The 23855-nt window shown below is 36.4% G+C and overlaps 1 protein-coding gene across 1 annotated transcript in view; it reads left to right on the top strand.

Annotated features, from left to right (window-relative positions):
* LAMA1 (laminin subunit alpha 1) overlaps positions 1–23855 on the top strand; it is a gene marked incomplete at both ends in the record, with an annotated part of 104085 nt that overhangs the window by 69807 nt on the left and 10423 nt on the right. The window contains 22 exons of the mRNA XM_080339681.1: positions 2875–2973; positions 3878–3989; positions 4146–4308; positions 6616–6826; positions 7058–7174; positions 7263–7426; positions 8533–8675; positions 10015–10104; positions 11378–11494; positions 12946–13128; positions 13431–13585; positions 15194–15337; positions 16127–16260; positions 16512–16662; positions 17198–17322; positions 18460–18610; positions 19727–19871; positions 20501–20642; positions 21795–21909; positions 22113–22283; positions 22998–23149; positions 23664–23849. Of these exons, the coding sequence (XP_080195807.1) occupies positions 2875–2973; positions 3878–3989; positions 4146–4308; positions 6616–6826; positions 7058–7174; positions 7263–7426; positions 8533–8675; positions 10015–10104; positions 11378–11494; positions 12946–13128; positions 13431–13585; positions 15194–15337; positions 16127–16260; positions 16512–16662; positions 17198–17322; positions 18460–18610; positions 19727–19871; positions 20501–20642; positions 21795–21909; positions 22113–22283; positions 22998–23149; positions 23664–23849 (3170 nt within the window). The remainder of the gene's footprint in view (positions 1–2874; positions 2974–3877; positions 3990–4145; positions 4309–6615; positions 6827–7057; positions 7175–7262; positions 7427–8532; positions 8676–10014; positions 10105–11377; positions 11495–12945; positions 13129–13430; positions 13586–15193; positions 15338–16126; positions 16261–16511; positions 16663–17197; positions 17323–18459; positions 18611–19726; positions 19872–20500; positions 20643–21794; positions 21910–22112; positions 22284–22997; positions 23150–23663; positions 23850–23855) is intronic.

Below are 23855 nucleotides of genomic sequence, written 5' to 3'. Positions count from 1 at the left end.
AAACAAAACTTGTAGCCACTCACATATGCCAGTAATTTAGCAGAAACCCTCCTGCAGATCACAACTTGTGTGTGTATGTGTGATAATCAGATTAAGACCGTTAAATTTGGTATAGAAATATACCTTTAAGTTATTTAGTTGCCTGTATTACTTTCATTTGTGGAACTAGCATTTAAATAAATGGATGAATGTTTTTTGGTCAGCACTGTCATTATTGAATGTGCTATATGTATGTGCTTCACCTGAATTATGCGATTACCCAGACCTACTGAAAACAAATGGAATAATTTTCATCAGTGAAATAGAAACATGAGACCAGGTCTTTTCCTTTTTTGGTCCATTTGTTGAAGAGCTACCAAGGCATAAATCTTGAGGCTGTTCCCCTGGAGTCCTTGGGAGGAAGGCGTCTGGCAGGCTGCTTCTCCATTAGCCAGCATGCCTGGGATGCACCAGTTTGCTTTCCTTCTGGTTGTGTAGTTGTCCTCCATCTCAGGACAAAAAAGCCAGGTAGAATGTTTCAGTGTTTGGCACTTTCAGGCTGCTTGTGGCAGACTTTCCTTCCAGCTCCTCTCCTACTTAAACAAACGATGAAATACCCTATTTTGTGGTTCTAGGGGTTCATGTAGTGTTGGTGTGGATTAGGTTCATGTGGTCTCTGCACAAAGCCAGAGATAAACAGAATCCTCCCAAGTTCACAACCACTAAAATATGGGCATTTATTCATAACAGTTTACTCAGCAATAAGACAAGCTCCAAGACAAAAAAAACTATTTTCTTTGTATTCCACCATATCACAATAAAACCAAAATAACGTGAGCCTTCTTGTGCTGCTAGATTTGGCAAATTAAAATTTATTCTGTTTAAGATGTAAGGAAGAATGAATTCCAATCAGTGTACTCCAACATGTTAATAAGTTCAAGATCTAAATGCTAACCCAATTAAATTACATGTTTATGCTTCAGCAGAGATACTCTTATCCTTTAGTTCTAGTTGGTAACATTTTAATTGTAAAGCTTCAGTTATGCTTTTCTTCCTTTCTGTCATAAGGCATAAATATACTGAATTATTGTAATACTTAAAGAATACGGTTGACTTAGTTTTGTGCATCACCTTCTGGGACTACAAACATTCAATATGTAGCTTTTATTTAGCACTTTAATTATAAACCAAAGTCAGATCTTATGTGAAAATAAAAGGAGTTTAAGTTTCTCCTTTAGTACATATCTTTTTTTATATTGAAATAAAATCAATATTCTGTATTCAACTTAAACTTGAGGGTAAGTTAGTAGTCTCATAGTTTTTTCTCTGGAAGTCGGTATTCCCCTCTTCCTGGCTAATCAAAGATTACCTTCCCTTTTGCCTTGTATCAAAGTAACTGTAGCTGGAAACCAGAGAATCCTCAAGTTAATTTGTGTGAATTACAGATCTTATCTGAAGGTCTGTCCCCTGCAACATGTTGCATCTTTGCCTCATGCTGGTTGCATGAAATAAGGCATAAATATACTGAATTGTTGTATTACTTAAAGAATACAGTTGACTTACTTTTCTGCATCACCTTCTGGGACTAGAAACATTCAATATGTAGCTTTTATTTAGCAGTTTAATTAGAAACCAAAGTCAGATCTTATGTGAAAAGAAAAACAGTTTAAGTTTCTCCTTTAGTACATATCTTTTTGTATTATGTATTGTATACGTATATTTATTATGAAATACTCTAGTATTACTCTTTTCTATGCATTAGGTGTGGATCTTTCAATAATGAGAAAATTATCAAATCGTCTGTTCCTCTTTGCTTCTGTGTGTCCAGTCCATCTGAGGACTTTGGCAGGTCTGATTTTCTAGTTAGTTTTCTAGTGGCCCATGCTTTACTCCCCTGACTAACCAGGCATACTTGCTTTCCCATTCTGGGTTTTCAAAGTGGACTTTTAAAGAAACTTTGCTGTGCTTTATCTGCGGAGGCTCAAGAGCTTCAGCTTGTGTTTCTCTTTCACTTGTTCTTTCATTGTCCTGAGGAAAAGACTTTGAAATTTCCGTTTGACATAAGGCTGTCAGATACCCTATGTATTACTTCTTTAAAAAGTTGGTCAGAATGATACTTATTATGTTATTTATGATGGCTGACTTTGAAGCATCTGAAGTCTTAAAATAACCTTTATCAGACTTGCTCTCTTTATAAGAGATGCCTGAACTTTTTTTGCTTCTTTAGAGAAGTGATATTCTGTTGCAGGCCTTGACTATATCAAATATGATACACTTGTGTACAGCGTCCTGTTTATTGCATATATAGAGCAATTTTGAGGTGAACTTGAAGCCAAATGCAGCCCATTATTCTCTCTACTTGGTGAGAGGATCCACAGGGCTGCTTGTAGTTAACATATCATGTCTGGAGGATCAAAATCATGAACTCCTGAGTGCAATGCACTGAGCTTTGTCATGGAAACATGAAGCTCTCCAGGGTCATCCTCACAGATATAACAACCCAGATGCAGCTGTTTTGACAAGACCACCTGTTAATATGGTAGCAGCAGTGGGACTGGATGGAATCACATGGCTTCTTTCTCAAAGTAACTTATGTGGGCAGCCCCGGACTGTGGTGAAATTGAGAATCAGAAAAGCAGAAATTTTGCTTCCTCATTATTACTTGGTTGAAAGTACAACATGGCTGGATCCTTGTTTCTTTATTTAAAGAAATGACACAATTCACATCAACTGTATGTGTGTAATTATTTTGTCATCTTATGTGCTTTACAAATCGGTCATTTAAAACATGTAAGTAATCTAAACAGTGTGCATAGTTATTTTGTTCCCAGGACTTTTCTAGATGTACAACAATGTCCTTAAATTACAGTTACAAATTCTTCTTGTTTCTTATAGGCATCTATAGTTCCTAGGGAAGATTCAACTTACTCATTATCTACAGCAAAAGAAAGTCTTCTGAGTTTATCAGGAGGGATTGATCAACTGCATGAAGAGGTAGGTGCTGGCTTCTTTATTCTTAGCCTTTCTGAAGTAATCCTTTGAGATTTCATAGCATGGTACATAAGAACATCTATAGACTTCAAGGAAATCATTTAGTCCATTCTGTAGTCTTTCTGAGGAGGACAGTTAACTGGTCTGTGGAATTCTTCTGCAAGCTGCAGTATTTTATGATAATGTAAATTAGATTTACATTAAGCTGGTTCTCTAAAACTAAATAAAGGGAGATAATTTCTTCTCACCGGTTTTAACACATGGAGCTTATCCCAAATTATGTCGTAGCTCAATATTTACCATGAAGTCTTTGATATCTATGGTATTATCTTTAAAATTATCTCAGACAAAATAAATCTGTTAAAAACCCACATGAAACTAGACAATGTTTGTATTGCTTATTCAGTTTTAACACAAGAAAAATTGCAGGTAGAAAAGTGACAACAGTACTTCAGCCATTAGATCTCATTTGCTGACCATGCATACCTATAATTTTCTGATCGTTTATATGTAATCTAACTAGGTGCTTGTACTAACAGTGTTGTCATTGCTAAAAGTGTTGTATCCAGAAGAGTGATTTTCTTATATTAATTGTAGCTAAAAAACCCCCAACTAATGTTTACTTTGTTAAAGAAATAGCTTTGATAGTTATGATCTTACTGATTACAAAAATAATTGATAACAAAATTCTTCACTGATATCAGAGGTTGAAACTTTCAATATAATTAAGGCATCTGCCAAGCATGGAAGAATCAGAGATTCATAAATCAGCTAGATCTGCCTTATCTTTCCTCTCACAAAGTTTTCTCAATATTGAGGATTAAAGGTGTAAAAATGATAGACAAATGTAGTGAATTAGTCAGTGGTTTGGGACTACTGCCAATGATTATCTCTGATTTTATTCTAGTCATCCAGATTTTTGAAAAAAGCTTGGCGGCTTTACACAATGACTCAGGAAACCAGGAATAAAACTCAAGAACTAACTGGATTTATTGGCACAGTACATGAAACCATCAAAGGTATCCCACTTTCAAGATATTTCCACTTCTTTAAGATCCAGAAGTGTATTTCCTTTGCAACTCTTAAAGAACACTGAAAGTGCTGCAGTTTGCACAGGGGGTTCACATGTATTTCTTTGGAAATGGTATGACTACATTGTTTACTCTCCTACTTAGTACTTACTGAAGCTGCTATGTCACTAAATGAAACACTGGGCCTGGATCTCCCACTGTCAAATGCTACATCTCAGAGCCTGCATGACGATATTTCTACACTTTTGGATGCATTGCGCAAGAAAGATTTTGTTCAACAGCACCATAATGCTACCAATGTCCTAAAGTAAGCCTGAAAACTTTTTTTGGTGAATGTCTATACTATGCAATATTACTTTTTGGAAAGAAATCTGGGGAAACATTGTGCCATGATAAGAGGTGGTATGTTGGATAACTAGTCTAGGTGGAGCTATATGAACTCTAAATTTGAAGTTAGCATTATCTGAAAATATTTGGGCATCCCACATGATACTAATGTAGCCACAGTCTGTTCATTTGGACATGTTACAAAATTCCATTACAGTAAGTGAAAAAACTCAGTGGTTTCAGTTTGATTCAGATTTGGCCATAATATACATCTCCTTGCTGGTTTGGCTAGAGATGTAGAACTGTTTCAGTCAATTGCAAGCCCAGAACATGTTAGGTCTGCTGAAGGACATGACGATTTATTGTCACTGAAATATGTATCACATAGATATGAAGCCAAGGCACTTGTTTCAGCATTCTGAGCCGCTGTTTGGGATTCTATTCCATTGTCTTGATTTGTCCCCAGTTGCAAGCTATTTTAAAATGGCTTTTCTATTAATTATTTATTAGTACTTATTGCCAGACTTGGCAGTGGAAAACGTTGATTGTTCCAAAAGTCAGCAAAATTTTTGTTCTAATTTCAGCAATACTAAGTATTCTCATGTCCCACAAAAAGCAGTAAGAGTGTTAGCATTGGCTTAAAGGGAGAAAGATTTAGACCAGAGTGGAATATTTCTGAAAATCTGACTTTTCTTAATTAAATGCTTTGGATTAGGAAGGATAGAATGTTTATGCTGGTAGTGTATCTGATTCTGTTCAACAGGCTCCTGTGCTTTGTCCTTGTACTGAATATTAAATTGTATAGAAGTTAAATGGACCAGAAATGTACCATTTATTGTTACATTTTTTAGGAACTTCAAATAGTTTTTGCACTTAAAAAAAGTCTCAAAATGTCCTGTTGCATGGTAACAGAATGTTCTGATTTTTAACATCGACTTTTGAGCTGTTACACAAGGCATTTGTAAATCAACTTTTTCAATTATAGGCTGCTTTGAAACTTCTGAAAGTTCTTTAAGTGTCCTTTGACAGACTGAAGAAGAGAATTAATAAGATTTACAAGATTGCTTGCTCTGCAAAATTTATTGTGCCGTGCAACTGTAAATTCAGAACTGATTTAAATAAGCAGCTTGGCTGTGCATTTTTCAGGGAGCAGAAGTTACCACATGGCTCACAGTGGACTGAGCGTGTAATGACACACTCTTAAGCAGTGTTTGTAACTGAGGTCTCCACACATTTGCCATGTAAGGCAAAGTTCTCACATAATTTGAAACTTAACCTTTTTACTCTACACTGAAGTGGAAGTAATTACAATCTGTAAAATACTTCCTTTTCTTGTAGCTGTTTTAAGGCTGTGGCTTGTGAGTGTAAGGACTCTGAATTATTAGTTTTAAGAAATACATGCAAATGCACATCTGCTATTCAATAAGCAAGGTGGAATGTGCTCTATATAATTATGAAATAAACTAGGTTTTTATATGATGTGAAATCTGATTATAAGTATCATTACAGGAGTTGCAGTGTACAGTATATGTGCTGAAACAAACAGAGGAATAGACTTTCCTGATAATTTTTAGTTCAATTCCTTCAATACTGGAAAGTGTTCAAATGGAAAGTGGTCAAGTAGAGATGAAAATATTCCCAAAAAGAACAGCTGAAGTGATTAAAAACTGACATATTTGAGGATATTTGATATTTCCCAGATAACTTCTGTTACTGATTTTAAAAGATAAGTGCAGATATTGCTCATTTCAGTGTCCATTTTACTACTTATTTTTATTTTATATTTTAAATTTTCAGGACTCTTGGGGGTGTGTGTATATATGTGTGTATATATATATATATATATATACAATGTCTTTCAGTTGTAGTTACTTGTTTCTTTCCAGTGTCAGTCCTCATAATTGATGTTTTGATCCTACATTCAAAATATGAATTGCTATAGTTAAGACATAGAACAGTGCCAGAGGGGTGTTTCACAGAGGTTTTAATGTGGAGAATGTCCCAAGCAAGTCCAAGCAAATGTGATTTATACTAGCCCCTTTCCCCTCTAGTCATCACAGAAAAAGTTTATGTATCCCTACCTTCTCCCCAAGGCAGTCATCTTATTGTATGGTAAGATGAGTAACTAAGCTAATGTGTATGTATACTATTATAGGAAAAAAAATGAAGACTTTTGTAAGAAGATGCATTTAAATTAATTTCACGTGACCCTAATTTCTCCTCAAGAAATCATGACTAAGTTTCTCCTATGCCATTTATTTATTTTACCGATTCCTCTCTTTGTCAGAGCTGCGGAGAATTTATTGATCCGGGTTCAGAAAGAATATCTTAAACCCCAGCAGGAGCTTGCTGAACTGAAAAAGGATGCAAGCCAGCTCTTAACAGAGCACAACAGCAGACTGCAAGATGCCCAGGACCTGGTGAATAAGGCGCTTGCTGACATGAGTGAGACCAACCGCTTGTTTCCTCTTATCTTGAGCAACCTGGCAGAGTTAAATGTAAGACTGGACAGTGTTGTTGCATAAGAAATACCAACTATGAAATTGTGTTCAAAAGCTGCTTTTTAGACTTTAATAAATTTATACAGGTTTAAACATGTTAATGTATGCAATACCTTAAACTCAAAGGAAACCAGATCCCTGTTTGAAAACCAAAAACTGATTATGTGATATGTGACCTCATCTGTGCCAGTTAACTGACTACTATAAAACACTTAATTTGTGATACAGGACAAAAAGCTAAATATAAAGGAAGGTGAAGAGGTCTCAACTGTGCTCATTAAAGAAGGAAAGGTCCTAGTGAATATTGCTGCTGCTCTTGCCCAAGATGTAAAGAACTCTACATCTGTAAGTTCTTAGGTTTTAACATCCTCTTTGACACTGTCAGGTGTGTTTTGCTATTGAAAATAAAAGGGGAAACCATTTTGTTGTGCAGAACCTGGAGGTCCACCAGGATGAGTTAGTCTTGTGGAGCACCAAACTGCGACACCATGTGGATGAACTGGTGATGCAGATGTCTGTGCGAGGAGTGCTTGACCTGGTATACAGAGCTGAGGACCATGCTGCCCAGTTCCAAAGACTTGCAGATGCACTAGAGAGGTACGAAACTTGACAAATAGAAGATCAGGAGAGATTTACAGTGGTATCCAGCAGATTTAATTTAAATAGGTAGTAGCTTAATCCACTAACGTAGGTCCCTGCCCACAGTTTGAGGAGTTGGGCTAGATGATCTTTAAAGATCCCTTCCAACTCAAACCATTCTGTTATTCTGTGATCAATTTTTATTCTCCATTTCAAGTCCTTTTTTCTTTTAATGCAGTTGTACCTTTATTAAATGACATAGAGGGGGTTGATTAGTCTTGCTTTTCATGTGGCTGACTTACACAGTAACTAGTGTATTATTAAATACTCAGTATATCATGGTATAACTTGGGAAGCTTCTGGTCTGTGTATGAATACTTCTCGACTATACACCTGAATTTCATCAAGAAGCTATTCCTATTGTGCCTCCATTATTGTTGCTTTTAAACCATCTTGCAAAAATGAGTGAGTTGCAATCTCAAATCCACTCAAATGCGCTCTTAGAATTAAAGTTGAAAAGCCATTCCAGTTAATTCAATAGAAATTAATCTTCTGTCCCAGGAATCCTTCTAGGATTCTTGCTGTTTTGTCTTTTAAGGTCAGCAGATATGTGTGTTAAAAGTTAAATCCTATCAGATTGGAAAATTTACATGTGTTTTGAGTTTGAGAAGACAAAATTTTGGTCTGAGCAATTCTGACTTTGCTGCAGCCAGATAAATTAAATAAAGCAAAATTTAATACAGAATAGCGTTCAGATGCTGGTAATTTTCTCTACTTTGCTTTTGAGCTTCATTTATGAACCTTGTTTCTGTTCTGTTCAGGTGATGTGATTTGTTCTTCATGCAAAATGTGACTTAAGTGGCTTTATAAATTGAAAAACTGACCACAAACAAAAAGGAATGAAATGGGAAAAAAATAGATGAAAACCTTTTTTTGAACTAATTCTTTCAGTTCAAAAAAATGAACTTAAAACCCCTTATTCAACATAGGGCAAGGTGTGCTCATTTTTTCAGAGTGCATCATATATCTTAGAAAGATGTGCCTGTTGTAACTGAAGACATGGGATTTAGTGCTTGACTAAGCTATTATCTTGAAAAAAAATTACTTGTTAATTCTGTATTTAGTGGCCTCTCTAAAGTAAGAAATGTGACTCTGAACACAACTGCTGCTGTCTACACCCACTCCAGCGTTAAAAGTGTGATTGAAAGAACAGAGAGTTTGGCAGATGATGCATCTAGAGTTATGAATGGCTCCTTGGATTTAGTGAGTATCAATATTAGTATTTTAATTAACATCTTTCCCTTTCTCATTTTGGAATGTTTCTTTTTCACTTGCTGAAATCTGAGTCTTCTTGATGGAGCCTGTCCTACCAACTAGTATATCCTGTATCCTGAATCTGTACTCCAAAACGGTAACGGGGCACTTTCAGACAAAGCAGAAAAAAAGCTTTTGAAGTCTGCTCTAGAATCTATCAAGTTGATGTCCCTGCTCATTGCAGGGGGTTGGACTCATGACCTTTGAAGAGTCCCTTCCAACCCGAACTATTCTATGATTCTGTGTTCTGTGTACTTTGATTTTCTCTCTGACACAGTACCATTTATTGTTTCTGGGTTTTTTTGAATGTCTAATGCATGGTTAGCTGGACTGGTCTTCATTCTGTGAGTGCTTATGTCAGTCATCTGACATGCGTTCCTGTAGAACATAAGTTCCCAGACCTCTGGTGCTCGCTTTCACCTTTGGAATTATTCAACCATCTCCTCATTTGACCTGTCCCTCTTCCATTTCTATATAGATATTCCCAATCATGAACATTTTGCTTAGTTGAGGACATTTCATAACCAAATGGATGTTTGTCACTCATCTGTTACCCCTCTGCCTTACAAGATTATCAGGTTGTTACTATTACTGAAACAATAGATTAAAAAGACCTGACCAGTTATCAGTCTGACCTCATTACTTTCATATTGTTCTTTTTCCCTCCCCTTTTATCTCTTTCTACTTTTCATGATTGTAAAACCAAGGAAGGAATGGGCTATGTTTTACAAGTGCCTTCAGGCACATTGTGCCTGAAGAAACAAATATCTGAAATATTTACATGATAGTGATCAAAATAGTTGGCATTGTTTTTTGAGCTTGTATGTGATTTTATAGCTGTCTGTCTTATTAAAGCTTTGCACAGTATGCCTTCTTCAAGGTGCTCTTCCAAATTTTTCTAGCTGGATAAATGGATTAAAAGAACACTTTAAAGACTGAGATTTTGAGATGTCTCACTTTTAAGTGCAAAGTGCTGGGAATTTTGATTTAGGCCTGGAAGTAGAATTAGTGGTGTTCCAAAAGGCAACACTGTATCAGTAGCGGGTTCAGACTAGAACATGGTATGTTTTGTTTCAGTCTTCTCTTTTTGTTATTTTGCAGAAAAGATTCTGTGTCACATTCTTGGAAAAATGGTTACAACTTGTGTTTTTTTAATTGATCCTTAAGGTAATAAATAGAAATCTCATAAATAATGAAAATATTCAGTAACTTGGACATCTGCAGATGCTTACATGTTTTGAATTTCATTTCTGTTTTTCATATGTGACGACCGATGTCTGTTTTTCAGCCAGAGGATTCTCTCAGTTTTCTCGGAAAAGAAGCTCTACTGCGTAGCTCCAAATTTCAGAATGAAGCTAAAACTCTGAAGAAAAAAAGTGATGGTCAGTTTTTTATTCTGCTCCTATTTATTTTCCTATCTCTTGTTTTGTGGGGTTTGTTTTGTGGGGTTTGTTTTGTTTTCCTTTTTTAGTGGTGGTTTTTGTGCCTTTTTAAAAATTAGCATAAATAAAGGAAAAATAATGCATATGACTATATACGTATTTTTATACATTTAAGATTAATGTATTATGGAGTCATGTATTTTACTTTTAGGTAAGAATATTTTTCTCTGTAAAAAAATTGGCCGTCACTGTACCTCATTTACCTCCAAGCAATGCTTGCTTTCAATGGCTGTTTTTCCAAACATTATTAATTAAATCATTAGGGATTGTGCAGTATACGAAGAACAAACAGTCATAGAATACCAGGTTGGAAGAGATCTCAGGAATCATCTGGTTCAACCTTTCTTGGCAAAAATAGTTACTGAAGAATTACATTAATCCAATTTTATATAGTATTATGGATTACACAAGTATGTAGGATGATATGCTGAAATCATAATCATTTGTACCTGTTCCTCGTACACAGCTGAAATTCCAAAGTGTCCCCTGCCCTCCGCTTTTCTTTTTATACTCCAAAGATATGAGCAACGCATTGGAGTCTGCCCCATGGAAGATCAGAAAAGCATTTTGAACACAGACTTTGTGTAGAACCAGAGGCTTGGCCCTAAGGGAAATTTTGGATGAAACTGGACAGAAAGTGAATGTTTCAGAGAGATAAATTGTAACTGTAAAATGGTCTTTGCTTTTAAAATAATTGGCTTTACAAATATGTGTACATATTTGTACACATTAGATGGACAGAATACATACTGATTTTGCTCTTTCTATGTATCTTTATTTCCTTGTGAGAGGATTCTGCAAACAGGTAACAAATGAAAGTAAAACACTTTTTGTGATATCTGACACAAGCCATTCAGCAAAGTGAAGAGCAGTGTAAAAATTATAAGGGTTTACAATCATGAGTCAATTTACAGTATTTTCCTCTGTTTCTACCAATTAAGTCTGATGGAATTGACCAAAAAGGCTAACTTCGAATGGAACAGTGCCCACAAGATCTTATCTGTGCTTACTGTATTCATTTTGCATTCCTGTTTGTAAAATGCTCTTTCTGTTGGAAAAAAAAAACACAACAAAAACAACAAAAACCAACCAGACAACAACACAGTTGGATTGGTTAAATGAGTGAATGCTTGTTATCCCTATGCATAGTGTTCCTGTGAGTTGTATGGTATTTGTTTATGCATGGAAAAATCACAGCTATTTCTTCCAACAGGCCTTTTATTTGGATTGAATGGGCTGAACAAAAAGGTAGAAATGATTCAGGAAAGTACTAACAAAATTGTCAACCAGCTTAATGATTCCCTGTTGACACTAAGAACATTGCCTAATGGTAAGTGAAATTTATATTGACATTTTCCTTATGAAAGAGCCATCTAGTACAATCGTAATAAAAATCCTGTTGATTGTCTGATTGCAGAGGCCTAGCAATAAACTACACTGGAGACTCATTTAGCCTTCTGCCTTGCAAGGAGTATTTTCCTTTTTGCCTTTTCTTAAGTAAACCTATGAAAGATAACATGTCTAGATTAGAATTCTAAGCTCACAGCTTTAAAATGCTCATTTTACAGCTGAGACTCTTAACTCACACTAAATTGTGATATTAGTGATGAAGTTACACTAGATATTAATTGCAGGATGCTATCTTACATAAAGCTAAACTTAGAAATCAAACAATATTAAGCTGTGAGTTAAGGAGGACTGTCCTATGATTTTATTAATTTTCAGTTTTGTTGTTACATTTCTTGAATTTTCTTCCCCCCTTTTTTTTTTTTTAATCTGGGGATAGAGTCATGGTAGCATTGCTTTCTCTATAGGGTACTGGTTGGAAGAAGGATCGCTGCAGACCTAAATCAGTTCTTTTGTGCCAGCTGTAGCATCTTCCCACAATTTCGGGCACAGGTGCTATAAGGAGAAGGCTCAGATTGGCATACTCACTATATAAGTGATTATAGCCCAAAGCAAAGAGTGTGATAAACCTCCTACCTAAGCAGCTTTCTGTAGAATTAGAAATATAAGTCTCAGGCGGGTGACTCCAAGTGGCAACACTCATTTGGAAATTAAGCACTATGAGCCTGATGTATTCCTATCATCATCTTGCTGTGATAGGCAGAATCAAGTTCCCCATCACTGCATTCTGTGTCCATGTTGTATTCAGAGTTGGTCATGAAAAATAAAACATTTTTTTCTAGAATTCAAATTTTGGATTCATTAAGTCTCTTGATCAAAAGACGTGAAAATCTAAACCGAGGAGCCTTAATTAAAATTGCTGCAAATCCTATTATTTATATGTTTGCGTAAAATGTTTAATTATTATATACCCCTATGTGTGTAACAACAAACAGAACTACCTCTGTAGCTATAACCATATCTGTATCACCAGCTGGGGAACACTGACCATGTTTTTGTTCAGGGCCATGTCTGTGGCCATTTTCCTACTTAAGAACTGGGCAAGAGGAGTTGCACCAGCCTCCTGGCACTCCAGTTTTGTAGGAGGTAAATGGCCCACTCTGTCACCCATGACGCATTCAACAGTTAAGCAAAGTTAGATCACAGTAGGTCTTGGTTTGCAGCTTCCCTCATAGACTGAAGAATACAAATGAAAATAGAACTCTTGACTATGAAAGGAACATAGCTGACAACACTTCTAGTGTTTTGATTGTTTGTAACTGTGTTACGAAGCCAGGCATTTATTATTCCCAAGTATGTATGAAAGCTGTGTTGTTTTTTTTTTTTTTTAATTTACCTTTTTTTTTTTTTTTAAACCTGTGAACTGTGTTTCAGATACAAGAAAATACATGCTTGAGGTGAAAGAGCTGGCTGTGTCTGCAAACACCAGTGCTGTGCTGGGTTTAAGTCACTTTGGGTATTTCAGTCAAAAGCTGCTGAATACTTCTTCTACATTGTCCCAAGTTAATGATACATTGAGGAAAACTAGTGAACTCATAACTCATACATCAAAAGCTGGTATGTTTGCTGCTTCATTGCTCTTTAGAAATGTCACTGCTTGCAGAAGCAGTACTAATATTAAATTTTAATAGGCATTAAATATGAGTCAGATGGACTGAAAATTTCTTCCTAATTCAATAAAAATGCGCTAACTTTTTAAAAGACCTCTAGAGGAGTCACATGGTGTGTCCTTAAGTTTGCATATTCCTTACTGATGTTTAAAATTGCTGAAAACAAGATGATCAGAAACTAAGTATTTTAGCAGTGAAAAGTACATTTAACTTTCAACCTGCAACAACTTTTCATTCATGTGTTGGCAGCAATCACAGCTGAAAAACAAGTTAAAGAAGTAGAAGCACAAGCAAGTCTTTTATTCGATAGGCTGAAACCTTTGAAAATGCTGGAGGATAACCTGAACAGAAACCTGTCTGAAATTAAAGAGCTCATCAGCCAGGCCCGCAAGCAGGCAGCATCTGTAAGTTCTGTTGTCCCAGACTTAACGGGCTTCACTTTCACTTCTATCAGGGAAGTTCTTTGAGATAAAGAGCCTGAAATTTACTATCAAGGTACCTGGTTGTTCCAAGGTGTCACTGAAGTCCAAGAGCACTGACTGATTCTTGAAGCATACTGACAGGGCTGTTGGTGTGTTTTGTAGTTTTAGCTTCAGGTTTCTTACTGCATTTGTGACTTTGCCAGAACACACAATATGCCAGAAAGCAATCACAGAGGTAGTCTGCTGAGAAAGAGACGAGTGAGGGAATGGTGCTGCCATTTTTTTTAGGACAAGATGTTCATTTATAAGCTTATTTTAGAGACTGATGTGGGGTGCCTCCCAGTAGCTTCAAGTATCATTACAAATTTTTTTAACGAATGTTGATTCTATCAACAAATTTACTATCTATGTCCTGCCATGTCTGTATGTTCTTCTTTGCAAGAAGCTGCTGTGCATCCAGAATACTTTAAGACAAATAATATAACTGTTTTTAAATCTCTGCCCCCTGCTTAAAGGCAACAAAAGCAAATCAACTGTACTATGGGCCTCATTAAACTGTGAGGGAAATATGGAAATGACTTTGCACTCAGTGATTTTTGGTATGCCTTTGGCTTTACTATGTGTGTCTTATTGTAAGGTTTAGGGACGTTTTGTTTTTTAAAAAAAAAGACTTTCAGTTCTTTCTGCAAATCTCCTTAATTATATGGTTATTGCTTCTCTGTCACAGTCTACTGAAGCTTAATGAATCCACTGGTGCAAAGAGGGAGTAGCATTTTCTGAAATGTCATAAGCCACAGAGGTTCCTGGCAGGGTAAAAAGAAGTATTAGCAAAATCCCCTTTTCGGATTTTGAGACTTTATTCTGTTGTTTTGTAAACTTTACTAGAGGACAGAAACTGTATATATATGTGTCCATATGCATATGCACAAGTGTGCTGTATGTATTTAGTTTGTTACAGGCATATTTAATCAAGTTGATGAAGTTAAGGCTTTTCTGTCATTAAAATATCATTACACTACCAACCTCCTTGGAGTTTGGCTGCATTTAGCATGAATTCGTGTCCCATCAGTACACTGGATAATGTTCAAAAGAGTTAGTGGTATGACAGCAGAAATATGAATTTCTCTACTTAATCTTAAAGTTTAACTTGTAATATATTCACAAATGTGTTTTTTGAATAATCATGTAAACTGTGTTGTAAAACTTTGAATTATTTTTTTTTAAACATTTTGAATTTCTGTATCTTTATTTTCTGGTATTCCTACTGTGGCTTTTACTGATACATGGGCTTCTGACCCAAGATATATTATTATTTTCTGAGGTATTTGAATAGTTTAATTTACCTGCTTCAAATCTCCAACTGAATGAGTGAATTATGACAGATTTTATCCTTTTCTATTTGTGAATCTCTTTGTGAAGTGGTACCTAGGAGATTGCCAAGATCTAACCCAGGTAGCAATGCTTACGTTGTATGAAAGTATCTCAGCAAATGAATTTCATTTGTTAGTCAGAAGCTAAGTACATATTCCAGAAATATGTGCTATGTACGCTAAGACTTGATTAAATTAAGTTTCCTCCTTCCCCCTCCAGATTAAAGTTGCAGTATCAGCAGACAGAGACTGCATTCGTGCCTACCAACCCCAAATTTCATCCACGAATTACAACACCTTAACACTCAATGTGAAAACTGCTGAACCAGATAACCTCCTTTTCTACCTGGGTAGCAATGGAAAGGTAAGTTTCTGGCATGCATTTACTGCAGGTGATGGTAGTCAGATGTTTTAAATGACCACATAGATGATTTTTCCTACTTGACTTCAAACTAAGTATCCAAGTAAGGCCTCTTGCAGACAAGTGTGTTCGCTAGGAGTGGAAATATTTTTGTGCCTTAGGTGATTCCAGAGATCCTCAAAGGAAGAGAATAAAAGCACCTGATTCCTTAGCATTGCTTCTTGGCCATGTCATGACACTCTCCCTTCCTTTTCCCGTGATGTGCTTTCATATAACATGCTGGAATATATCAAGCCATTTGCCTGGCGTCACAGAGAAAGTACTTGAGTTTGGCCCTCATGAGGATGGTGCATCCACCCACCTGAAAAGGAGCGTGATGGCTCACTGTCATGTTGCCCTCCTCTATGTAATCCCCAGAAAATGCACAGACATTAGCTTCTCGTGGCACACTATCACATGGTAGTACTTTTTCACACAGTGGTAGGTCACTTCACATGCACTCAAAAGTGTGCATTTCTGTATGTCTGTGTATGTGTGTACATCACATGTTTTTATAAATATATAAAGAAGACATTCATCTACTTGTATATAAGCTGAGTTTTTTGGTTTCATTAAAAGTAAAAATCACTGAAAACTTACTGAGGCCTGATTTTGCTAGAAGTCAATTCCTGTAATATGGGATGTAGGGACATGAATCTGGAAATACTTTCTCAATGTTACCCTTGTAAAATACAGAAAACAGAAGCTCCACATTCAATGCCATGTATTAGAATAAGCCCTGCTGTTTTTCAGCCAGACTTCCTTGCGGTGGAGATGCGACGTGGTAAGGTAGCTCTTCTTTGGGATCTGGGCTCTGGATCAACAAGAGTGGAGTACCCTGATTTCCAAATTGATAACAACAAATGGCACAGAATACATGCAACCAGGTAATTAAAATGAGAATGGCACAAATGTCAGATAGGAAAATTTATTTTTTTATTATTATTTTTTTTTTGAGATGGCTGTATTGTAGAGATTACCAGCTTCTTAGCAAATGAATTTGGCATAAAACCCACGAACTATCTTCTGAGTTTTCCAGTAACAAGATTTTTCTTGACTTTAAAAAGAGAAGCCGATAACATATGTTGATTAAGCCTGGTGATTTCTAAAATTATTTATTAGTATTTCTACTTGGCAGGTTTGGAAAAACAGGTACGCTCAGCATAGAGGAAATGAACTCCAATCAGAAGCCTTCATTCAAATCTGCAACCTCTCCGGGGACAGCCAGCATACTGGATGTTAACAAATCAACCCTCATGTTTATTGGAGGACTTGGAGGGCAAATCAAGGTTAAATTCTGAGATCAGCATTCTGTAAAATGTTTTTATTATGTTCAAGATATGCTTTTTGACTTGGAAATAATTGCATGAACTGGTTACTTCATCCAGAAATGCCAGGTACTCTGACTAAAATAAAGATGCTATAAGGATGTTCTGATATCCTGAAGTTAATATTCCCTGGATGTTTTTGCATAAAGTGTTAACCAGGGCAGGCTCTGTGTGCATGCATGATGCATAGACATTACACAATGAATTTGGTTTTAGTTTATTTCTTCCATGGCTTCTTTTACTTTGCCATTGTTATTCATGCCATGAGGCATTTAGGTATGTCAAGGATATAGTAATTTTACTTTTTTACTTGCTGCGAAACTAAGCTATTATCATCTAAATGGTAATTGTTGATGATAAAATGTGTTGTTCTTTTATTATGATATATATCTAACAAAGTTATGAGATAAAGGAAAATAACCAGACAAAAATTTGGCTGCATAGTTTTCAGAGTACATAACGTTAGTTGTATTCATAGGGTATTTCTCTCTTATAGAAATCGCCTGCTGTAAAGGTGACTCATTTTAAAGGGTGCATGGGAGAGACATCCCTGAATGGCAAATCTATTGGTCTTTGGAACTACATGGAAAGAGAGGGCAAGTGCAACGGTTGTTTTGGAAGGTATTTTGTCCCACTCTCTTTTTGTGTGAACAGATTTTGAGTAATTTACATCTGTCATATGTATTTCTACGTTAGCTAAAAATAATCATAGAATCATAGAATACCAGGTTGGAAGGGACCACCAGGATCATTTGGTCCAACCTTTGTTGACAAAAGCACAGTCTAGACAAGATGGCCCAGCACTCTGTCCAGCTGAATCCTTAAATTGTCCACTGCTGGGGAATCTACTGCTTCTCTGGGGACATCATTCTAGTATAGTGAACTCAGACAAACTGCAGTTTCATTTATCATCGGCTTACAGTTCTGAACACAGTAATCTGAATTTGCCAGTGGTGTCAAATAATTTAATTGTATGGAATCTTCTCACTTATTAATCACTTTCTCAGGAGTTCTATTGCTGTCATGTTTTGTGCATTGAAAGCAGGGACTGACAGTGAACCAAACTATTTTGGAATGTTTGCTTTGCAGTAATTTCCAGCAAGACAAATATGTTCTTTCCTAGAATAAGAAATAGTGTAAAGCGCTCTTACAAAAAAAACCAAAAACAAAGTCATAGCAAAAAAAAAGCCCATGAGCTTGCTACTGTTCTTGTGAAAGGGTATTGCAGATTGTACTATTTTTATGCTTAAGGAATTTAAAAGAAATATACTTGTCTGTATTCCCTTTTGCAGAATGTTTCATGTAGAAACAGCAGAGGGTGCTGCTTGATCATATGAGATATTTTTATAAGTATTATACTGCAGGGAACGGGGCTAACAGAACATTTAATATAAGTGCAGTTGCGCAAGCATTTTGATAGATGGATTGCATGTTTTAAGTAAGAGGGTGTATGTTGTAACAATTATTTTTTTCCCTTAAGAAATCATTGGCTTTTTCTCATACATCAGGGAAGAACATTATCTTGTATCCTTCCCCATGGCTAATTCATGTGTTGTGAGATTCTATAATGAAAGTGGCCTTTGGCTGGAATCTTTCAGTTATTTGTAACATCAAGATTGAAGTGTTTTGCAACACTTTCTAATCATACTGCCTGGGGGCTACACCAGCTGATCTAACTTGTCTTATATTTTATATAAAAATGTCTGGAAAACCACAGATTCTTCAGTTAACATTTTTAACTGCTTTCTACTTCCATAGCCCACAGGATGAGGACACTTCTTTCCATTTTGATGGCAGTGGATACTCAGTTGTGGAAAAGGCGCTCCGCTCAACAGTGACTCAGATAATAATATTTTTCAGTACCTTTTCACGTAATGGACTTCTTCTGTATTTTGCTTCAAATGGCACTGTAAGAAAATTGATCAGATTCTTAAGCTTTCAAAAACTGTATTTGGGTCATTTGGTGTTTTCTTACTTTCTTCTTTTTTATTTTTCCGCTTACATATATTGAAAGAAGTTATTATCTTGGTATATATTATCAGTTATGACTGACATCATAAACCAAAGGAGTAAAGACAGGAACCCTAGAGACATTTTTACAGCAAATACTCACATACACTAAGGTCAAAATTAAGCAATGAAAAAAGTTATTCATAATTTGTTTTAATTCTAGACTAAAATTAATGATCATTTAACTAAAGGCAAGAAAAAGAAACGGTACAGACAAAAAAGTTTTGTTCAGTTGGAGGAACCTTTGCAGAGTGTAAACTCTTCTGGAACTGAGTTTGCAGAAGGACAATATAAGATGGAATAGACATTGAATTAAATATGTAACGTGGGAATTCAGTAAACTGAAATAAATTAAACTCCCTGCAACAGCAATGTAGCCTAGACCCATCTCCACACCTTCACTGTCATGCAGTTTACCATAAACTTAGCTCATGGTTGTCTTTTCCTGAAGGATGACAAAGCTGTGTTTAGGTACAGATTGTTTCAGAATCACTGTATATATATTTGCCTTGTATATATATTTGCCTTATGCACTCACTGCCTGAATACATTGTACAATGACAGATGACTTAAGTTTTACAGTGCAGAGGGGTTACTTTTAATACGATTCAGAAAGTCTTTTTTACTGTGTGAAGAAGCTCTTTGCTTCTTGTGGAAGAACATTGTAGCTTGTGATCATTATGCTAACAATCATATCAAATTATTCCCAACTTCATCCAAAATAAAAAGCAAATGTGAGATTTGTTATTTAGACCTTCCTCTGCTACATAATCAAACCTGACAATGTGTTTAAGTAAGAATAACAACAAAAGAAAACAAAGACATAGTTGTGAGGTACGTTTAACTTAATTTTCTTAAACATAGCTAAGATAAGTGTCTTGGGCCTACCAAACAGTCTGGGTACAAGAGTTACCAAAGCTTTTTCACACAGTAGACTAAACTTGCCAGGGATGCATCCTTTTGCAAGATTTTATTTCCAGGAATTTAATCTGTTGTGTTGGTTTTGTTTTCCCAGAGAGATTTCTTGTCCCTCGAGCTTGTTGATGGCAAAGTGAGACTGACTGTTGACCTAGGTTCAGGACCTCTTGCTCTTACAACAGAAAATCGTTACAACAATGGAACATGGTATAAAATTTCATTTAGTCGGAACAAGAAACAAGGTAGGCTACAGACTGAAAAAACCAGGTATCTGCACATTTACAAATACAAATACCTAAGACAGCCACAGGAAACATCACTGCAACAAGATCTGGTCACTTGTGTTGCAGTTTCTTTAGCAGCCACACCTTTGTTACTTTACTTTTAGAAGGACAGCAGTGTAAGATCTTGTGCTTAGTTTGGCCCATCTTATGAAGAGCAGATAGTGCAGAAGCTGACAGTCTAAACCAGATCAATAGTCTTCAAAGGGTGAAAGATCTCTGTCCAGTCTGTGTATCAGGGATGATGTTTTCTGTTCTGTTTTAACAGTACCCAGTACAACAGTACTCGGAGTCTATGTTTTGGAAGTAATGCATTACAGATAATAAATGTTAATCGCTATGACATATTCTCATATATAGACTTCCCCAGACTCCTGTAGACTTCTCCAGATTTGGTTTTGGCAGAGAAGAATGAATGAGATTAACAGAATAGCTGGAAGTAAAATAAATTACTCATTCTAAAAATAAGAAGATTGTCCATACATGTTTGAGTCAATTAATACATTTTTCTTTATTAGAGACAAAATTGCCAAAATGAAAGAATGTGTATTTGTGTCCTTATCCAGACCTTTACTTTCTTTTCTTTGCAGGAATTTTGGCAGTCATGGATGCGTATAACCTTAATTATAAAGAAACCAAGCAAGGAGAATCTCCTGGGGTTGCCTCAGACCTGAACCGCTCTGATAAGGACCCAATCTTCATTGGTGGGCTGCCAAGATCGAGGACTGTGAGGTAAAGTGTCCTCTCTCTTTTCCACCTTTGCTAAGACTCTTTAGAGGCAAAGACTTTCACAAATTCTGCTGTCTCCACTGAAATTAGTGAAAATCGGTGAAGTCTGAAGTCTTGTTTAGTGCCATGAATACCAGAGAATTGTCTGGCCTCTGCCTTCAAACTCTAATATGGTGCTTTCCAGTGGTAGATCTGATGTTGCAGTTCGGATCAGAGGCAAGCTGCTGGTTTTCCCCTTTGTGGATTATTTCCACGACTGCAGCTGCCACAGCAGCTGTCTGCTCTTTGTGTCAGACTGCGGGAAGCATTCAGCGCTGCTGCCCGGCACAGTACTCCTTTGATCTCTACCTGTGTGAGCCTTGTGTTTTCCAGCTGGCATATATAGGCAAAACTGTGCTGCAGGACAGGAGTTCTACGTCAGAAAGGAACTCTTGTAATTCGATTTTAAAACAAGCAACAGCGGACAAAAAATTTTGAGAACAGATCAACAGAAAATGTTACGAATATGTATTTTACAGCATGTCTCTAGTTTGTACTTTTTGTATTGCACATCCCTGCTGAACTTGTAAAGTCAGATTTCTTCCAGTGGCTTCACTTTGAAAAGATGAACATGGCAAAAGAAAATATAGTTAAACTGCATGATCTTGACAATACGGTAAATTGTAGGACAATATTTGTCTCTGTGCAGTTATTGCAAAGGTAATCTTAACTGGTATAGCAGCCTGTAAGGGATTATGAAAGGACAGCCTTAGATTTCTCTGGTTAAAGCCTGGAACCAAATTAGGCATCCTCCCGACTTAAGAAATGAAAAAGAATTGCTAGGTAATAGAGAGCTACAGTTACCCTCTCACACAAAAGCCATTACATTTCAGCTGAAGATTCACCGTAAAGTACTGAAAATGACGCGGCCTGGCAGCACACTATTACACACCTGTATGTTTCCATTTGGGTTACAATGTTGTTTGACTCTCTTTAAGATCAGAATTAATATCTGCTAAGAGTAAAACCTAAATTACCTGTTTTCACTTACATTGGGCTGACTGCGTTCTTTAAAACAGATCTTGCTTTTTTTCTTACTGGACAGAACTTTATCTTTTCTCTCAGGAGATTCCAAATACTACTCCTTGAAAAAATGCCCTTTTTTTTGTGTTTCAGGAAAGGTCTTAATAGTAGAATGTATGTGGGATGCATAAAAAATCTGGAAATATCCCGTTCAACCTTTGACTTGCTTAGAAATTCATATGGAGTAAGAAAAGGCTGTGTATTGGAGGTAGGAGACTTTTAGGTTTTGTGACCTCATCTTTATTGTTATTGAACAACGAATAGCAATGTTTGTGAACACATAAATGGGTTTATCTTAAAAAAAAAAAAAGTCTAAAATAATCTAATTTATACTTGAATTCATTTTTTTAAATCTTACTGTGCACTATGGAGGGACAAAGTCAGTAATTATTTCTCTCCCTCATAAAATAGCCTATTCGTAGTGTGAGCATCTTGAACAACGGATATATTGAGTTGGTACCTAAGTCCCTAAGTCCAGAGTCAGAACTGATGGCAACTTTTGCTACAAAGAACAGCAGTGGCATCATCCTTGCTGGACTCAGCAGGGGACTGAAAAAGCGACGACGTAGACAAGCATATTTGGCAAGTACTGAAAACAAAGATTTTTGTTTTGGTTTGGTTTTGCCATTTTTATTTCTTAATATCAAGTTAGGTTTTTATGACTGTAACTTGCAGGGAGTGAAAAAGAATAATTTATTCAGCTTAGGAAGGCCCAAATACAGAGGCTAGGTGGGGAACAGGACAGAGGATATTCATTGTAACAGAGAAGAGGTGAAGGATCTCTTAGCAGAGATCTGTTACAGTTACCAGGACCCAGAATGCTTTTGCAACAAGGAGGTAAACTGCACATGAAATGCACAGAATATCACTTTCCACCCTGTTAGTCAACAGTAGTTACTGAAGGATTTGAGATGAACAGCTATCTCATATCTGACGGACTGTGTTGGAGCTCCTGGAGTCTAAGGACAAAGTCTTAGTAGGAATGCCTGCCCCTTCTTAGTTTCTTCTTCTAAGGGGAGGGGGTGGAGGGTAGGAGTGTGGTATAAAAAAAAAAGTCCTGCATTTTAACCTGAATTTTTATCATGACCAGAGAAATTTCCAGCTTTCATCTTTTCTGTTAGAAGGCTTTACACTCAGAGGTACCAACCCATGCCCCCTAGTCTGAGTTTCATTTAAAAGTTTGTTTACAACTAAGCTGGAAGTTAATTTTTTCCATTGTATGTTGTATTTAAACACTGAAGGAGTGCCAGGAAAATGAGTTATCGTTAAAAATTAATCTTCTGATTAAATCCACAGCCCTTCTTTTCCATCATGCTGATTGATGGTCATCTTGCTGTGCACGTTAACACTGGAGATAGAGCAAGTACTAGAAAAGTAATTCTTCAGGATGCTAATGGAACATACAGCGATGGACAAGAACACTCGGTCATCCTAATCCGGAACAAGAGGTACATGCAATTGTGAACAGTACTACCTGTTTAATTATTGTACACTGTTGTCAGTTCACTGCGCTCTCTGAGGATCTGCCTTTGCTAGCTCATTAGGTGGAACAATCAGGGCTCTGTTTTTTTGCTATTAATGGAAGTGTTCTGATTTACATGGTAATTGTACATGGCATATAGCCACTGATTAAATTGCAGTTAAAAGCTCTCTAAATCTATAGACAGCTTGGACTGCTTCAGTAAAGTATGCTAAATAGTATTAGAGAAAAATACAGCTATCAAAATGATTTGGAAAGATACCTATCAAAATAATTAAGAAAGATATTTGTCAAAACTCAGCATGTTAAAAATTATTTAAAGAATAAAGTCTTCTAGTTTTAAGACATCGAAAGGATTATCAAAGTGATGGAATCTTTGTTTCTTAGAACAGGACATTTTTGAGCCTGAGTGGAATGCTTTTCATTTGAAAATGAATATCTAAGGCTCCTGTTGAATGTTTTCCCTACCTTATCTTTTTCAGGATCATAACTGTACAGGTGGATGAAAGTAACCCTGCAGAACTGAGGCTTGGTTCATCAGCAGAAATGAGCCCCATGAATATTTCCCATTTCTATGCTGGTGGCATTCCAGCAGGAGAGGGCATTTTAGGGCTAAAAATGACTGGATCCTTCCATGGCTGTATCAGCAATCTTATATTTAACAAGGAGTAAGT

The sequence above is a fragment of the Nesoenas mayeri genome (assembly GCF_963082525.1).
Source record: "Nesoenas mayeri genome assembly, chromosome: 2".
Taxonomy (NCBI): Eukaryota; Metazoa; Chordata; class Aves; order Columbiformes; family Columbidae; genus Nesoenas; species Nesoenas mayeri.
This window is presented reverse-complemented; position numbering and strand designations above follow the sequence as displayed.